Here is a 19,432-nt window from a genome sequence, read left to right on the forward strand (position 1 = left end):
GAGGAACAGCCGGGACTAGAACCGGGGCCCATATGAGATGCCAGCACTGTAGGCAGAGGATTAACCCACTGTGCCACAGCGCCAACCCCTCTAACTCTGACTTTCAAAATAAATTCTTCAAAAAAAGTTTATATTTTCAAAGATTGCTGGCTACTAACTTAAAACTAACAGCTAGTAAAAGGCACATTAATATATAATTTTAACTGAAAAATTCAGAAGAACTCAAGAAAGTAAAACTCACTTTTAATTCTGCCACTTTAAACCTTGATCTATAGACAGAGATCTCTCCGTTTAGTTTCTCTGTGCCATACCCATTGGCAGAGGGTGTAGCTTTGTCTCCTTACAAACGGTTTTCTATGTATTCAGACTAGGGTTACCAGATTTAGCAAATAAAATAAGGGCATTCAACTCACATTTAATTTCAGAGAAATACCAAATCATTTTTGTATATAAATATGTCCTACATATTGAATAGAACATACTGAATCGAACAGACTGTTGTTTATCTGAAAATCAAATTTTTTAAAGATTTATTTATTTATTATTTAAAAGGAAGAGTCCCTTTGAAAGTTTTTTTGAAAGGCAGAGAGAGGGGGAGATCTTTCTTCCATTGGTTCACTCCCCAAATTGCTACAATGGCCAGTACTTAGCCAGGTCAAAGCCAGGAGTCTGGAACTTCAGCCAGGTCTCCCATGTGGATGAGGGTCCCAAGCTCTTGGGCCATCTTCCACTGCTTTCCCAAGTGCATTAGCCAGGAACTGGATTGGAAGTGGAGCAACCAGGACTCAAACCTGCCCTAATATGGGATGTCATAGATGGTGTCTTACCATATTACATCACAATGCCATCCCCTAAAATTCCAATTTAATTGAGTGTTCTATGTTTTATCTGGCAACCCCAGTGCAGAAAAGCCACACAAACATCAACATGAACACTCTTCTTTTCTCAAAATAGAATTGAGCTGTTCTCTTAATGTGTCTGACAATTAATCCTTTTGCTATCCATTTATCTAGTTCCATATTAGAATTAGCGTTGTTCTTGCTAATGGTTGCTTGGTATCAGCTTGTAGGCATGTCCATTTATTTAACTGTTCTCCTGCTGGTGGCTAATTTAGTGTTTTTGTTTTTGTTTTTCTCTTTCAAACAAAATCCCACTGAACCGCTCTGTATTGACTCAGGACAAATGTGTGCTGGTGGTTCTGTAGGCTGAATTCCTAGAAGTGCGATTGCTAGTTCATAACAGTTTTGTAAGGTACCATTGATTCATTCCCCTCATACTTAGTGCCTGAGGCCTGAGGAGCTGAAGCAGCACCAGGTGCACCTGGGGCACAAGGTCAGGACAAGGCCAGGCTTCAGTGGAGTGGACTTGTGAGTTAGGCACCTTGCTTTGCAGCCTCCCTTTCTCCACCGCCAGCTGCCATTGTTATCCAGCCTCCTGGAGCAACTGCCACAGGAACTGGCCCATGACACAAAGCTAGAATGGGTATCAATGCATATGGTTTTGCTTAAGGGATTGCTATGAGAATTAAATAAAATGTTATATGCGAAGTACCTGGGGGAAAGGCAATGTCCATAAATTGCCTAGGATGCTCCTTTGTCTCGCCCCAACCCCCATTTCCAGTTTCTCTCTTAATATCAAAGGGCTCTGATCTAGGAGGGAGATGTTACAGTTGAGTAAAGTGGGATAAATTCTGTACCAGAACTGAGAGCACCCAGCTTAGCCTGTTCATGTGAAGGACAGTCGCCTGGGATTTGGCCAGGACTTCTTTCCTGTAAACCTGGAAGACAAACTGGAAGGAGCCACGCAGACAAGATATGTGTATTAGGATAATGGAGGGAGCTTTCCAGGGCAAGGGAACAGCATTGCAAAAGGAGAGAGATGCAATAAAGCTTGTCACCAGCAGGCTGTAGGAACAGGGAGGGGGAAAATGGAACCAGTTAGGGCTCTAGCATCCATGTGCTTTACATAGTGAGCTAAGTTTTACTATGTGCAGGAGGGGACTTCTGTATGATTCCAGACATAAACTTCAGAAAGATCTGTTAGCACCATGGAGAAAAGGTTAACGATGCATAAATCTAAACATAGGAGCTGCCTATGTTGGAACATTAAAGATCCAGGCAAAGGGATGCTGGTGACAACAAGGGCCCTGGAGATGGCAGAAGACGGTTTATTTCAAATGTGATTGAGGAACTAATGACTAGAATGTGGGTTACAGATTTGCTTTGTAGTTGGAAAGAAAGACTCCAAGATAGCCATTAGATTTCTGAATCAGCCATTAGGGTAGATGGTGGTCCCATTGATAAGACGTAAAGGCTAAAGGTTTTGATGTCTGACATTGAAGAACTGTTTTTATTGTGGGACAGACTGGCTTGACAGTTACTGTGGAGGGTTCCAGAAAACACAGCAGGGAGCTTTGAAACCTGAGGCATCAGCATGTGACAAGGTGTGGAAGCCAGGAAGGGATGAGGGGGAGAGGAAGTAGAGGCAGGATTTAGAGTTTAAGATGCTTTTGAGAAGCATAATTGTAAAAGTAGAGAGTCAGGGAACCCAAAGAAGTGACCACTGGTAGCCAGGGAGGACAACAGAAAAGGGAACACTGAAAGCCCAGAGCTGGTTGGAGAGCTGATGAGTGAGCCCCCCGTTTCTCGGGGTGGTGGTTTTGCTCATCAGTCTTTTTTTTTTTTTTTTTTTTTTTACAGGCAGAGTGGACAGTGACAGAGAGAGAGACAGAGAGAAAGGTCTTCCTTTTGCCGTTGGTTCACCCTCCAATGGCCACCGCGGCTGGCACACCGCACTGATCCGAAGGCAGGAGCCAGGTGCTTCTCCTGGTCTCCCATGGGGTGCAGGGCCCAAGCACTTGGGCCATCCTCCACTGCACTCCCGGGCCATAGCAGAGAGCTGGCCTGGAAGGGGGGCAACTGGGACAGAATCCGGCGCCCCTACCAGGACTAGAACCTGGTGTGCCGGCGCTCATCAGTCTTAATTGTAGGAATGGGGCTGGGCAGGTGGCTTCCTGAGGTGAGTCCTTGGGAGACCAGTATAAGCAGAAGTGGAGGGAGGACGATTCTGCAGTGCCTGGGAGAATGATACTGAAAGCCTGCAGGGGGCGATTAGGCCAAGAAAGGATTGGAAGGCCAGAGGGGCATGTTTAAGAAAACTAGAAGTTCCAGAACCTCCCATGTTAGGGGCGTGCATTACATAAATGCACCTGTACCACGTAAGACTCCGAGCTTCCAGCCATACTGATGCCCGTCTTGCCCCTGGACAGCTTGTATTGTGGTGCCAGCTTCAGCACTGCCCTGTGGAATTCTTCGTAAGGCAGTCGTTCCGTGGCCAGCCTGGTGGAGAGTTCTTCGGGTCCACCTGGCCCAATGGTCCCCTTTCCTGCCGGCCTCCATGCTTCCCCCAGCTGCATGTGACCGCCAAAGCTGCTTCCTCCTGGAAACTAAGAGCCCATTAGTGGGAAGCATATGGTTGCCTTCTGCCTAGGAACATATTAGCTGCCTTCACCCTAGCAGTCAGCTTCAACATCCAGTCCCTGCAGCAACACCAACTGAAAAATGTTGACGTGTGCCTCTTCAGAGTCCCCATAAACAGCTGTGCATGCCACTGTAGCCGGAGCCGCTCATGCTCACAGATGTGTTTATGGGGAGGAGGCACGAGGACCTTCAGGGTTTTGCTTTCAGCTTCTCACCACTGCAAGGGTTTCCTTTCTGTTTCAAGGAAGAGGTACATTGTGGTAAGCAGTGTTTTATGGCCCATAATAAAAATCCTTGTAAAGACCATTTTTTGACCAAATGAAGCGAAGTGTTCTTTTCAGAGTCCTCATTTGCTCCTCTCCTCCTCTCGGGGTTGGAATGCACACAGCTCAGCATTAATGGATAACATAAGGAAATTGTGTCACAAATGCTCCTGCGTGTCTGTGAAGCCGGGAAAGCAACCAGAGGAAATTATGTAAGAAAATTCATTATTATGTTTTTCCCTATTCAGAAGTAGCTTCTGAATAGATTGTTCTAAGTAACATTTTGTATTTGCATTCATAGTGTATGCAGTTATTGTCCTATAAAGGCACCCAAAGGACAGTTTAAGAGAATCTCAACAGTCGGAGGACCCCATAGAAAAAATCTGAACGTTGGTTATTTACAGAGACGTGTAATGTGTACAGTGAATAGCAACATGATCCTTAAGAACCCTTCCAGACCTAAAATGCTGGCAATCCTTAGACTTTGAGAATTAAGAAGAGTCAGCATAGCACTTGATTTACTTGAAATACAAATGTTTTAGAGGTTGTATCCTATAATACATACAACAGTTGTGTTGACATTAGTAATGAGGGTTAAGAATGGTGGGAGAAAACCAGGTAGACCTGGACTTGCAATGTTACTGAAGATAGTAGGTGCCCATTGCCCAAACTGGGAGGGTCACCCGTTGTTTTTAGTTCCCACAGCCACCCTACAAGAAAGTGTGATCCCCATTTTGTAGATGAGGAAAGTAAGGCTGGATACTAGAGAGCAAAAGGCTGAATAACAAACAGGCCCACGCTCACCCAGTATACGACCTGAAGTTGCAACGGAGCCTTCAAAAGATGGCCGGTGAAAGTTGATCTGAGGAAACAGACATGAACAGGGTCTTGCTTGGGCTGTTGCTGATCTCCAGATACCTAAGCACTTGCCTTCCTGTAAGCCTCTGCTAGTTTTGTCTTCCCTGGCAGGTGCTTCCTCACACCAAACCTACTGCTAGTCTACCTCTCAGGTCAGCTCAGCTGCCGCTTCCTCCTTGGAGCTTAACAGTGTACCCACCTGAGCTGTGTAGGTGCATATTTATGTCTTCTCTGCCCTGTTAAAGTAGGAGCTTCCCGGGACTGGGTCTTCAGGTGTAACACAGACCTAGCTCAGTGCGTTGCCACATCCATTGAAGGGGTGTCACAGGTCTTTTGAATAAATGGTAGCAAGTGCCTGATCATACATAAAGTGCTTAAGTATATACTATCTTACTTAATATATAAAACCATAATACCAGTAATTAAATATCAATGGCATAACATCTTACATAACTTGCTCCTTTTTAAGGTTAAGGCCTACAAAGGTTGCAGTTCACTTCCCTTAGATTACATAAATGGTAAACACAAATTCAGAACCAGAGATTTTAGCTCAAAACTCAGTACCCTTTCTTTTTATTTACTTATTTATACATTTTATTTATTTGAAAGAAAGAGAGAGAGAGAGATGAGTCTCTCATCTGCTGTTTATTTCCCAAATGCCCACAGCAGCAGGGGCTGAGCTAAACTGAAACTAGGAGCCAGAAGCTTAATTCAGATCTCCCACATGGGCGGCAGGGACCCAGGGAATTGAACCATCTTCTTCTTCCCAGAATACACATTAGCAGGAAGCTGGAATTGGGAGCGGAGCCAGGACTCAAAGCCAGGCCACTTCAATATGGGATGCAGGCATATGCCAAACTCCTACCCCTGGTACCCTCTATTTTAAATCACAGTGTCCTCAAAAATGGAAATTTATGTCTCATGTGCAAGAGGCTCACTTAGGTTATAAATTTCCAAGAGGAGCCTTTTATTTTTTAAACTTATTTTGTGCCTCCACTTGACAGGCATTCTGTAAATTGTTAGTGGATAAACCACAATGCAGGATCATTGCCTTTTCACTAAAGAACTACTCAGTAATCAATTTAAGATTTATTTTATTTTGAATAAAAGGCAGAGTTAGAGAGGTGGGGGTAGGGTCTTCCATTCACTGGTTCACTCCCCTAAATGACTGTAATGGCCAGGGCTGGATCACGCCAAAGCCAGGAGCCAGGAGCTCCTTCCGAGTCTCCCAGGTGGCGCAGGGGCCCAAGCACTTGGGCCATCTTGCGCTGCTTTCCCAGGCCATTAGCAAGGAGCCAGATTGGAAGTGGAGCAGCTAGGACTCGAACTTGAGCCTATGTGGGATGCTGGCACTGCAACTTGCTATGCCACAGCACCAGCCCCTAGGCTCTGATTCGCATAAGAAAAAGATTAAGCTTGCCAGGGAGTAAAAGATTCTGAGAACTAAGGAACAGGGGGAAGCATTGGGTGTCTTGCACTGGAGAGAGGATAAAGACCAGGCCCACTCTTGGGGGCCTCAGAGGTACAGGCACTGCATGGAGGGGAAAAGGATACCACTTTACTGAGGGCCCCAGAGAGGACTTGAGCACATGAAAGAACTGCACTGTGTTCTGAAAGGGAAAGACTGAATTGTAAAAGTACCCATTCCCCTGAAGTTCATCTATTAATATTTTTTATTTCAGCAACAATAGCAAATAGGGCATGGGAACTCAGTAAAGTGATCCTAAAATCAGTCCAGAATAGTAGCATGTAAGAATACCCAGGAGTTTTTATAAAGGACAGAAAGGGGAAACTTTCCCGATCTCATGTTTAAATGTATTCTGAATATTCAATAATTAAAGGAGACAGGTGCTCTACTTAAACAGCAAAAGCCCAGAAACAAGTTCAGTTAATTTAGAACATGATAAAAGTGACATTTAAAATTGGTGGGTAATTTAACAAATGCTTGAAGCCTTTAGCATACAACCATTGAAAACTGACCAATAGGCCTGTATTAGAAATAGATCTGCATGTGAATGAGTTCAGTACACATGGTGATGTGAAAAAGGTAGTTCCAGAACTGTATTACTAATGTCCCACTTATAAAGCAGAATAGCTATCTGAGTGTGTTACATGGATGGTGTATACTGGAATTGCGTTAAAAAGGCCAAGTTCTCTGAAGTGTTAGCTGGGCATCGTAGTGATGTGGAAGCAATGCAGGAAAACAGGGAGTGCGAGATGTAGATGAGGAGCCAGAGTCCCTGCAGAAGGTGGGGGTTGTGAGCAAATGGAGGCAGTGAAGGAGATGTTCCGAGCATGGATGGGAGGAGGTGCGTGGCTCAGAGGGAAAAGAACCACCTGCAGAGATCACGGGCAGCAAGAATGTTGGAGCAGGTCCCAGGGGCTGAGGGGAGGGACGGTGCATGCAAATGAAAGGTAAGTCCACAGTAGGCTTGAGTCCCTGCAGTGGTGGTGAGGTTAGATTGATTAGAGTCACTTGGTGGAACTGCAAGTTACTGAACATTCAGTAGCTTTAAATAAGGGCCAGAGGTGAGTCATTGGTGTCACCAAAGACAGACTCCAGGCCAGCACTGCGGCTCAACAGGCTAATCCTCCGCCTTGCGGCGCTGGCATACCGGGTTCTAGTCCCAGTCAGGGCACCGGATTCTGTCCCGGTTCCCCCCCTTCCAGGCCAGCTCTCTGCTATGGCCCGGGAGTGCAATGGAGGATGGCCCAAGTGCTTGGGCCCTGCACCCCATGAGAGACCAGGAGAAGCACCTGGCTCCTGCCATCAGATCAGCGCGGTGCGCCGGCCGCAGGGCGCCGGCCACGGTGGCCATTGGAGGGTGAACCAATGGCAAAAGGAAGACCTTTCTCTCTCTCTGTCTCTCTCTCTCTCTGTCTACTCTGCCTGTCAAAAATAATAATAATAATAAAAAAAAGACAGACTCCAACCCCCTTCTATTATTATTGTTGTTGTTATTATCATTGATGTATTTATTATTTGAAAGGCAGAGATATAAAGAAGAAGAGACAGAAATGTTTGATCTACTGGTTCACTCCCCACATGACCACAATGGCCAGGACTGGGCCAGGCCAAAACCGGGAGCCTGGAACTCCACGCAGGTCTCCCATGTGTATGGCAGGGATCTCGCACTGGGGGGCCCATGTAGTTGAGCCATTTTCCTGCTGCTTTCCCAGACCACTAGCAGGGAGCTGAGTCAGAAGTGAAGCAACCAGGATGCAACTGTGCCATGTGCGCTGCCAGTTTTGCAGACAGCAGTTTTACCCACTACACACGACGCCGGCCCCTCCATCCCTCTGTATGTGTGCAGGTGATGTCCCCTGTGAAGTTTCAGGACAGTCACTATAGCAGCAAGTTCACATCCTCAAGTAGTAGTAGCATTCTGTGAAAGACCTAGGTGGGGTCTGGGGACGGGGCGGGGGGGGGGGGGGGATGCAGCAGAGAGCTTTCTGCTGATGCTTCCTAAAACTCTAGCCCTAAACTTTCCCTAACAGGTCTGCCCCTCACGCCCATCCCTGGATCAGTTTCCGACACATGGAGATTGGATTGGCTTGGACCAGTCCTTCATGACTGGCAACCAACAGAGTCTGCTACAGTGGCAAATAATACATTCTGCGCTGGAAAACCAGCTTCTCTAATACATCACCTCATTCAGATAGAAAGGAGGGCAGAGGGAAAAATTCTCAAAAGAGGGAATTGAGAGGGAGAATGGGGAAAATGAAGAAGGTATTTTGCCTAAGCATAATGTTATAATTTCCCTCTAGAGAATGGAGAAATAATCACAATATATTATTAAGTGTTTTTAAAAGCATCACAAAACAGTGTGGCTGCAACAGTAACCATTTGGGTCATTAGCTAACAACCTAGGCACTTGTACTTCATATTTTCTTATTTATGCAATGTCGATCTTTGAATCCTGCTCTGAAGAAGTTATAATTAACATCGCATGTCTGTAGTTTCAGTTCCTGATGACTTTGCACAGTGAGGGGGCTAATAGCCACGAAGACGAGGTAGTGATTCTTTCAGGCTCTCCACTTCAGTCATTGCACTGTCAGGCTTGCTTGAAATGAGTTGTTTTTGTTTGTACGTTTGTTTTTTAGTTTCTAGTTAGTTGAGACAGATTCTCTACCTTCTCAGCATTATCATCACTTCCAGAAATGAGTGGCTAATCGTTCCCTTCTCTCCTGAGAATACATATTCGATTAGTAAAATTTATACCAAGAGCCACTCTTTAAGGTCTTTTCCAGTTGCCTTAGAATCAATAAAAACAGAAAACCATGTCAACTAACTCATAGCTTTTGTCCAAGCTCTGTGGTTAATCGCTGGGTTTAAATTCACAAGCTAGAATTTTGCAGGTGTCTGAAAGTGTCAGCAGAATCCATTTTAACACCCCTCTTTCTCAGAATGTTTGTTTTGCCCTTGGTGCTTTTAAATGAAGCCCTCTTTGATGTGCTGAGGACCAAAGTGAGGAGAGAGACATGGGGGGAAAGCCCTCTTTGGAGCACGTCTTTGGAGCACGTTGAGATTTGACGAGCGAAGGCATCAGGAACCGTGGCTAGTTGTAGAGTAGCAGACGTGTGCATCCAGGTAGCTTGATGTAGGCTGATTCTCCCTGAGTCCAGAAAGAAATAGGTGAAGTCTCCGGGGAGTGACTGAGCCCACCAGACTCCCTAGGACCTTGATGTGGCTTTCTTACCCATTGTTTCATTGCTTATATACTAGTCACAGACCGCATTTTATAGGAGAAATGTGGTTTTAAAAGATTCTGTGACTAGATCTAGCAATTCCACTCTGAGTTTATATCTAAAACAATTGAAAGCAGAGTCAGAGAGAGATCATGGTTCATACGTGTTCATGGCAGCATGGTTCACATTAACCTAAGAAGCAGAAACAACCCACATGTCCCTCGATGAAGGAATGCATAAACCAAGTGGAGCACCTTTGTGAGATGGAATATTATTCAGCCTTGAAAGGAAGGGAATTTTTGACACATGACAGAATGGATAAAATATGGTGACACACTTAGTGAAATGCACCTCTCACAAAGACATGTGGTGTGATTCCACTGTGTGTGAGGTATCTAGAATATCCAGATTCAGAACAGCAGAAGGTAGACTGGTGGTTTCCAGGGGCTGAGGGGAGAAGGAGACAGGGAGTTGTTCAATGGGCGTGGACTTTCAGTTTTGACAGCTGAAGAAGTTCTGGCAGTAAGCTGTCTGATAGGAGCACACTGAGTACTGGACCACACACTTCAGACAGCCAGCGTAGTAAATTATGTTTTGTTCACTTACCACAGCTGGAAGTAAGAACAGTTGTGTATCAATCATAACCAGAATGGGGTCCTGGGACCGGTCCTCATTGTGTTTGACAGCCCTCTGCTTCGTGACTCACTGTTGCCGTCTGTGTGTAGGCACCGGGTAACCTTCACCCCTCTCCTGTATCTGACCATAATTCAACATGTTATAGGTGACTGAAAAAGGAGCTGTGTTATACGTGATCTGTTTCAGACTGTAGGACTCTTCTGACACCCTTCATAGGAGACGAACCATGATACGGACATCTGACAACATTTCTGTGAAAACTTAGGTAACAGGCCGGCATTGTAGCAGACTGCCTGCAGATGCTGATATCCCATGTGGCCTCCAGTTTGTGTCCTGGCTGCTCCACTTGCAGTCCAGCTTCCTGCTAATGGCCTGGGAAAGCAGTGGAAGATGGCCCTTGCATTCACTTGGGAGACCCTGGAGAAGCTCCTAGCTCCTGGCCCAGCCCCTCCATTGCAGCCATTTAGGGAGTGATCAATGGATGACAGATTCTCTCTCTCTCTCTGTCTCACTGTAACTCTTTCAATTTTTTTTTGTTTTGTTTTGTTTTGACAGGCAGAGTGGACAGTGAGAGAGAGAGAAAGGTCTTCCTTTTGCCGTTGGTTCACCCTCCAATAGCCGCCGCGGCCAGGGGTCCATGGGCCCAAGTACTTGGGCCATCCTTCACTGCACTCCCTGGCCACAGCAGAGAGCTGGCCTGGAAGAAGGGCAACCGGGACAGAATCCGGCGCCCCGACCGGGACTGGAACCCGGTGTGCCGGCGCTGCAAGGTGGAGGATTAGTCTAGTGAGCTGCGGTGCCGGCCTCAAATCTTAAAAAAAAAAAAAAAAAAAAAAAAAAAACAACAACAACAACAAATTTGAAGAGAGAGGTTTATAAATTATAAGGATAAAAGATTATACTTGTTTACACGTGGAATATGTCTTGTTTTGAATATTTAAATAAACAATGATATACAATTGTTCATCCTAAGATTTTGAGGATGTGAATGTATCACTGAGATTAGATTGATAGATCCAGATATCTGGAATTGCCTGTTTAAAGCTGTTATTTCTGTGATTCAGTGTATGTTATAAATTGGGTGCTTTTGGTATCTTGGTTAAGATGCCTGTGTCCAGGGCCAGCGTCTGGTATTCCGTATGAACGCAGTTCACATCCTGGCTGCTTCACTTCGTATCCGGCTCCCCGCTAATGGGCCTGGGAAAGCAGCAGAGAATGGCCCCTGCCATACACGTGGGAGACCTGCGTGGGGTTCCAGGCTCTCGGCTTTGGCCTGGCCCAGCCCTGACTATTGCAGTTATTCGAGGAGTGAACCAGCAGATGGAAGAAAGAATATAACATCTTCTTTCTGTCTGTAACTCTGCCTTTCAGAAAAATAAATCTTTGGTTTAAAAAAAAAATGCCTGTGTCTTATATCAGACTGCCTTGGTTCCCAACCCTAGCTCCCAACTCCAGCTTCCTGCTAATGCAGACCCTGGGAGGCAGTAGTGATGGCTTAAATAGTTGGGTCTCTGCCACCCTCGTGGAAGGCCTGAACTGACTTCATAACTCCCAGCTCAACACTATTGTAGCCCAAGCCACTGTGGGCAGTTGGGGAGTGAACCTGCAAATGGGAGCTCATTCTCCCAACAAGAGAAAACAGAGCACAGTGATAAATCTTTTTGCCCTGTAGAGAAGCCTTTTAATGTGCTTGTTTGCTTTGATGTTAAAGGAACCAGAGGCCAGAGCTCAAAAACATCTACAAAGAAACAACTGCTAAGTATTCAGACAGGTCCAGATTCTTTTGAGAGGATCTGGCTGGGTACAAAGCCCCACCTAGAGTCCCTAGGAGTCAGACTTCATTCCATGCTGGCATGTCTTGTTGAGACGTGCTTCCAGGCCACATGTTTCAGAAAAGGCCCAGGTGACTGCTTATCCTGCCTGTGATGAGGTATTCAGCCCTTTTATAACACAACTGTGCTTTGTAACGTAAAAAGGGACACTTTTAAAACTGTGTTTAACTTAAAGAGCCTTACTTGGCAGCATCTGACATTTCTTTACATCCCATCACTAGGGTTACTGTGAAATATTTGAGGCTTGTATGGGACAGATTAATTTAGATTAGAATCTCGAGGAGCTAATTTAAAGTATGTCTCTCGCAATCCTATAAACTGAGATAGAACAGATAATAGGCTTAAGTAGAAAGTCCTTTGAAATGCCTGATTAAAACACTTCACGTGATTCCGAAGGAAAGCTATTTTTCTTACCTTGTGTAATGCTTGTTCACTTATCATTCTCTGGATTGAAGCTGATTATTATTATTCTTTGGAACGAAGGTTCCTAACATAGCTGAATTTATTTCACCTTTGAAATTAGGCATTCCAGTAAATGATGGTTAAAGACTAAGGGGTGTTCCTCAAATCATGCTCATCAAAGGTCCGTGGGTTCATCAGCCTAACTGGCATTCGAATCACTGACTGATGAGATTTTGGACAAGACCTTTTTTCTTTAAGGATTTATTTTATTTATTTGAAATGCAGAGTGACCAAAAGGAATAGAAGATAAATCTTCCATTTGTCGGGTCACTCCGCAAATGGCCATAGCGGCAGGAGCTGGACAAGGCTGAAGCCAAAAAGCCAGAACGCCGTCCAGGTCTCCCACAAGGGTGCAGGGGCCCTTTGGAGTACTTGGGCCATCTGCTGCTGCCTTTCTAGGTGCATTAGCAGAGCGCTTCATGGAAAGCCGAGCAGCTTCAGCTGGTGTGCAGATACGGGATGCCTGCATTACGGGAGCCAAGAGCTCATTCCAGAGGAGTTGGCAGGAACTCAGCTACCTGAGCCATCACCTGCTGCCTAGCAGGGCCTGCATTTGCAGGAAACAAACTGAGAGCCAGAGCCAGGAAGTGAACCCCATTCGATGTGGGATGCAGGCATCTTAACCGCTATTCCAGATACCCACTGTTAAGATTTTGCTTTTTAAGTCATTGATTCAAAGCTCACTGGTTCAGAACACTGTTGAATCTAGATACTCTGGCCTTAAAAGGAAACTCAGTTTTCTAAGGAAAGGTTTTCAAAAACAGCCTAATAAAATCTAAAGAGTGGTAATTCCTGCATAGAACCAACTTAGTTCTGTAGGCATCATTGCTGTGGAATCACTGTTACTGCAGGCATGTGGATTAATGCTTTTTCACCTGTGGGCTGAAATGATGTTCACAGGTGAATTTAATCTGTTCTAGCCTTCAACAACGAGAACCAGACCTGTAGTGTAAGTGCTAAAATAGCACAACCAAAACCCAGTGATAATGATTATAGCAGGGCTTAGTGAGTAAAGCCACCGCCTGTAGAGCTGGCATCCCACGTGGGCACCTGTTCAAATCCCGGCTGCTCCACTTCCGATCCAGCTCTCTGCTATGGCCTGGGAAAGCAGTAGAGGATGGCTCAAGTGCTTGGGCCCCTGTACCCATGTGTGGGAGACCCGAGACCCGGAAAAAGCTCCTGGCTCCTGGCTTTGGATTGATGCAGCTCCAACCATTACAGCAATTTGAAGAATGAACCAGCAGATGGAAGACCTCTCTCTCTATCTCATTCTCTCTGCCTCCTCCTTTCTCTGTATAAGTCTGACTTTCAAATAAATCTTTTTTAAAAATGATTATGGCATATCCCAGGGAAGAAAATCGTACAGCCATTAAAAATCACATGGCGTAAAAAACATTCCATGGGAGAATTTCGTTGAAGAGCAAAATATTCACAATGAATTTAAAAGCGACACAAAATAATGATAAAGAATAATAACAATTTTTATTAAAATATTTAAACATATACATATAATACATGTAATCTTTTTAAGACAGAGTAGAAAAAAAATTGTTATTTAACATGAAGTTTGTGTTCTGAGCAGTGGGATTTTGAATGATTTTTCTTTTTACTCTAGATTTCCAAAAACTTAAGAACTTCTGTATTAAACATGTATATACATGTTTATCAATTTTACAACTAAGAAGGCAGTATGTGCTTATATAAATACACAAATAACAATGTACACATGTTCTTATTTTACACTGTAGTTAGGGCTTTTTATAAATTTTGATGGACCTTTTTATTAATTAATTAGTTCGGGTTTTTAAAGTTTTTTACTTCTAATTGGTTGCTTCCATTCTCTGAATACTGCAGCATGAACCAGGCAGGTGTATTCTCCATTCTGTTTTAAATGGGTGATGCTTTGTGTATAGGAAGCTAAAGATGAAGAGCCAGCGTGACATTACTTTAGGTTAGTCATGCTGCTTAAAACCAGCGCTTACAAGTTGTGCGCATGTGGTTCCAATAAAGACGCGTTTGCCGCCGCAGAAGAGCACTTTCTTTAGAGTGCCGGGCTTCATTTTCACACACTGTGTGTTCACTGCAGGTCGTTTCACTCGCAGTGGGGCTCGAGTCTCCAGGGCCGTCCCTCCCCAGAGTGGTTTCCTCCACAGCTTTTACCTTTGGAAACTGACAAACCAGGCCCTCCCAGTTCAGAGTATCCAGTAAAGAGGACCTCCTGGGTCACTGCTCGCTCCCTCCTAGTACTCGGTTCACACTGACCTTCCCTCTCCCCCAGCAATAATTACCATCTGTTGAAAAGTTTGTGCCGGAAATGCATCCCCATTTTGCATACATTACTTCCATTTAAACGTGGCGTTCTGGAAAGCAAACGATATTTTTACCATTTTACAGATGGAAAAATTAAGGCTTTGATTTTGAACAAGTGAGGAGGTGAAGACAGAACTCCCAGCTCTAAAGGAGGAACCCAAGCCGTAAAACCACACACGAAGGCATTGTTCTTCCCTGAGGGCCATCCCAGCCCCTTCCGGTTCAGAACTCCATGATTCTGCCTTTTTGTTTTTTCTAGCCTTCATGGGAACAGAATAGTTCCTCCTCCCTTTTACACACTGTTTAGATAATTATCAACCCCAGATTTCAGAGGATCATGGTATCGTGGCTAATGTCTTAAGTTCCTACTTTGACATACCGATTCTGAGTTTTAAATCTTGTATCTAATTTTATTAGTCGTAAAATTTAGATCTAGTATTGGTATATTTTCTGAATGTCCCTGCCCACTGCACTGGTTAGTAATGATAGCAGTCATCTGTCACGTATTGAATGCTTACTGCTGTGCTAAACACCTCACACCCATTAATCTGAAGAAGTAAGTTTTGTTACTTTGCCCTTTTACGAATGGGAAAACAGATGAAAAGGTTTGCCTCATTTTACATGTTTGGACGAATTAACCTGTTCTGCTTTTGTGTATGTTTCTTGACTTGTAAAATGGAAGTAATGGTGTTACTTACCTCACTATTGTGGTATGGTTTAAGTGAGTTACTACACAGAAGCTGTTTCGAATAGTGCTTGGCACATAGTGACTGCTTAGTATCAAGCACTCTTGTTATTATAGTTACCACAGGTTAAGTTACCATTCACTGGATTTTGGTTGCTGAACTAAATGTGAAACAGTAGGGTCCCCTCTCACCACCTCCTGCTGCCCCTCCCCAGCGTTAACACAGACACCGAGTTAGCATGGGTCCTTCCAGAATGTTTCCTCTGCTATCTAGAACTATTCTTAATTGTCCATTCATTAATAAAATGTAGGTCAAGAGCTAAGTTTTTTGTAGTGTTCTTGAGACTGGAAGAGGGGAGAGGTGGGGAGGGAGACAGATTCATTTGCTAATATTTACCGACTGCCTACTGTATGCCCAGCACTCAGCAAGGTGCTGAGAATTCAATGTCAGATATGGCACAGGCTAGATTTCCAACTCGAACATTCATCTTCTCATTTGGTTTTCCTCTAGGATATGATGTTTCAGCTCCTGCGAGGTCTGGACTTTCTTCATTCTCACCGAGTAGTGCATCGCGATCTAAAACCACAGAACATTCTGGTGACCAGCAGTGGACAAATAAAACTGGCTGACTTCGGCCTTGCGCGCATCTACAGTTTTCAGATGGCTCTTACTTCAGTGGTGAGTGAGCACGCCATCCTTTCCTTAAACTCACGTTTCCCTTTGAGTGACAAGCAGCTCCCCTCCTGTGCCCCTAATGTTATTGCCCGTGGTTGGCTGGTTGGTGAACAGAATGTCTTTGCACTTTTTTATATAGCAGTGAGTGGGAAGAAGGCATTCAGCTTCCAGCTACAGACACATCCGGACTGAGCTTGTGGACAGGCCCCATTGCAGAAATAGCTGTTGCATCTTAGCCACTAGAAAGGAATCGGTTACAAGTTTCCAAATGCTTTTTGCCATAACCACTGTTTTCAGAACAGTGTCTGTAATGCCTGAGGAACGCATGGCTCAAGGGCAGGGCAGGGGGAACACCAGGAGCATGAACCTGTCTGTGGGATCCTGGTGCAAGAACCTGCTCAAGGGCCTACACAGATGTGTTACAGCCTTGCTCTGAAGCTTTGATGCCAACCATGAAGGAAAACTTAAATTTACGGTGAACTTGGATGACCCCCTAAACACATAGCACCACCCTGCTGGGTGAAGCTTTCTTCCAAGACAGAACAGAAACAGGGCCAAGGGCCCAGTTTTGGCAAAGAATGATAGTTATGATATCCTGTTCTTTGTCTCATAATAGCTGTTGACTTCAGTAAGCTTCTGTTTCTCCTTATAGTTTATTGTTTCTGAGATGAATTTTTATGCTGTGCTGCACCCAAACTATCAAAAAAGCAACCTAGAAACAGGTGTGAATAACCCTTCTTGGCGAAAGACCTGTTCTACGTGTGGTGCACGCATGCATGGCTCCAAAGAGCCAAAGAAGGTCCCTTTGCCAGGCTGGGTCCCTTTTTTCAGGTAGGAGGTTGATGCAAAAAATCCCTTTGATGTGATGACAGCTACAGAAACGTAGCCCTGGAAGATGTTAAATTAGGCGTGAAGAGAAAGAACCCATAGAAGCCAGCTCTGGCGTTGAAGTGGTCCTCAAATCTGAGGGAGCACTGCCTCAGATGGGGGCCCTTGTTGAGGAAAAGGTCTCTATGGTCATCACAGTGACTTGGGGGATGGGGTGGCTGCCACTGGCATTTAGCACATAGGTTGCGCACAAAAAAAGATTGTCTCCCCAAATTCTGGTAACCCTTCACTCAAGTGATAGCAATCCAGGGGAGACATTAGAAAATGTCTGAGACAGATAAATTAATTGCCTTAGGAAAAAAACAGAAACCAAAGTTACAGAAGTGTTCTGCCATGCGGTTCCCCAGTCAGTGTATGAATGCTACAGCTGACCGTGTAAGCCACTTTCTTTCCCAGCAGTCTATACCATCCCCAGGCCATCAGAATTTCTAGAGGAGTACTGGTAATATGTTGCCATGTTGAAAATAAATCCTGCTTGTTTTTATTTTGCCCAGTATCCCCCAGGACTTCAGGGAAGACTGGGCGTAAGTTGGTGTTAAAAAGCAAGGTCTGAGCTCTGGGAGGGTCGAACAAGCCCTTGTGTTCTTACATAATCACACCAGAAAGGGCTGAGTCCGTGCATTTCCCCAGTGGGAAGGGTGAGGTAGGCTTTGGGCTTCCCTAGGAAATTGTCGCTTGTGTTGTTTTGGGGCCCTGGGGACAAGCTTGAATAGGCTCTGTGATCCAGGCGGTCATCAGGGGAGCAGATGAAAAGGAACCGTGGTCTCCTTGGGTACACGATTGGAGGGAAAGATGAGCTGTGACTGAGCAGGACGCATTACTTAAATCCCCCAAATGGGCACTAGTAACCATGAATAAAAACAGGAAACCTCCTTGGTTTTTTTGTTTTGATTTCTTTTACTCCTTCAATGTGAAGATGGATGGCCCAGCTCGGGTGTAACATCAGTGAACATTCCATTCTTGCCGGAAGTGGATGTGTTCAAATAGGAGGAAAATTTCTTCAAAGACAAATTATTTCAAAGAGTAAAGGGGAAAGCAACCAGGAATACATGATTTTTCAATGTCTGGTTTGTACTGTGTGCTCTGTTTCCTGGGGTGACATAAGTAAAAGACATTAGCAGCTGGAAGACACCAGAGCAAACTCACACTTCACTTTGAAAGCGTGGTAGTTGGAATTTAATCAGTTTCATAAAGTACATTTCAAATAGGGAACTACATTTAAAAACTTTTCTCACTGTTTTACATTTTTCCACCTAAAGAAAAAATCTGTTTAATACAGTATACACATGGTGACATAAAAACTTGGAATCTCAGTTTTTCAGACTGAACTGGTATGTATTTTTAGCATTTCTTAAAAGAGAAAAAGAGTGCACTCCACTTCCTGGAAATACACACATATTTTTTAGTGGGTTGTGTCATACAGGAACTCAGAGTCAACTTAGTTTATGGAATGTTAAAGGAATTACAAGTTAACTGATTCAAAACTGACATTGTGCAGCCGTAAGAAATGATAATATGTCGCCTGTCTTTCAAAGCCTGGCTCAAGTGCCCCCTTCTGCTTGCCTCTGCAGAAATGAATCCCACCTTCCTCCCTCAGAGTTCCTAAAGTAACGTCCTATCAGTGTCCTTCATAAGACCACTTTCTGTCTGGTTTGTAACTGGTGTGTGAGGTTTTACTTCTCAGGTTTTAAGTTCCTTGAAGGCACAAGCTGTGTCTTGCTCAGCATAGCGATAGACACCTGGGAAATACTTTTCAGTGAGTAAGCTGACAAGTGCTGGTGTGTAGATATAAGCAGTTACATCATGGTAAAACTAAGGAAGGAGAGATTTTATATGTTCACTGCTCTCCTTTGATGTGTTTCGGTGTAGCTACCCATCAGTATTAAGCTGAAGAGAATGTATCATTTCTGAATCAATTGAGAAATTTGCCATTCCAGATAAGTGAGCTTCCCAGGTGCCTTAGAGTATTACCCTTGAGACTCTGATCTTTATTATTTTGTATTTTTTGATAAAAAAAGTTTCTATTACCTTTCTCATAAATGGAATGTATTTGGTATATTAGCCCCTGGGTGGAACTTAATTTTAAACAATCCTTTTAAATCTGGACTATAGTTGATCTTGTAGGTAGTATGTATCATAGGCCCAAATGGCTAGTTTGTCCCCATCTGAAACTGGGAGCTGATCTAAAGGGTTAAGTGCCTTTTAGATGAGTAACCTTACTGTCTGCCTCTAGTGTGACTGCCAGGTATTTTTACAGGGTTGGAGTTGTTGCTTCTCATTGTACAATCCTGTGTGTTCGTGCACTCATCCGGACTAAGGGTTGTTTATATTGATTTCTTTAAAGGATGTACAGTTAAGATATAGTTGATGACAACATATGCCTTAAATATAGCCAAGAGGGGCCCCGGGCCTGGATCTCATCCTACATGGACCCTGTTCCCTCCCTGTCCCCATTCGGGGAGTACAGAATCAGGGGTCATGGAAGTATGCCTCCTGAAACCCACACACTCACCTCGTGCCACTCTCCAGATGTTGGAATTCTCTAACCAGCTGGGAACTGCATGGGTTCATCCTTCCTCCTAGTAGCGGGTGACACCCTCAGCCCCTACAGGCAAGTAGGCAGAGCTTGGACACGCAGACTGGAATGTCCCTAA

The 19,432-nt window shown here is 44.5% G+C and overlaps 1 protein-coding gene across 2 annotated transcripts in view; it reads left to right on the plus strand.

Annotated features, from left to right (window-relative positions):
* CDK6 (cyclin dependent kinase 6) overlaps positions 1–19,432 on the plus strand; it is a 234,537-nt gene that overhangs the window by 98,137 nt on the left and 116,968 nt on the right. For both annotated transcript variants that reach the window (XM_051853341.2, XM_002713805.5), the window contains exon 3: positions 15,726–15,893. In XM_051853341.2, the coding sequence (XP_051709301.1) occupies positions 15,726–15,893 (168 nt within the window). The remainder of the gene's footprint in view (positions 1–15,725; positions 15,894–19,432) is intronic.

Source organism: Oryctolagus cuniculus, chromosome 16 (assembly GCF_964237555.1).
Source record: "Oryctolagus cuniculus chromosome 16, mOryCun1.1, whole genome shotgun sequence".
Lineage (NCBI taxonomy): Eukaryota > Metazoa > Chordata > Mammalia > Lagomorpha > Leporidae > Oryctolagus > Oryctolagus cuniculus.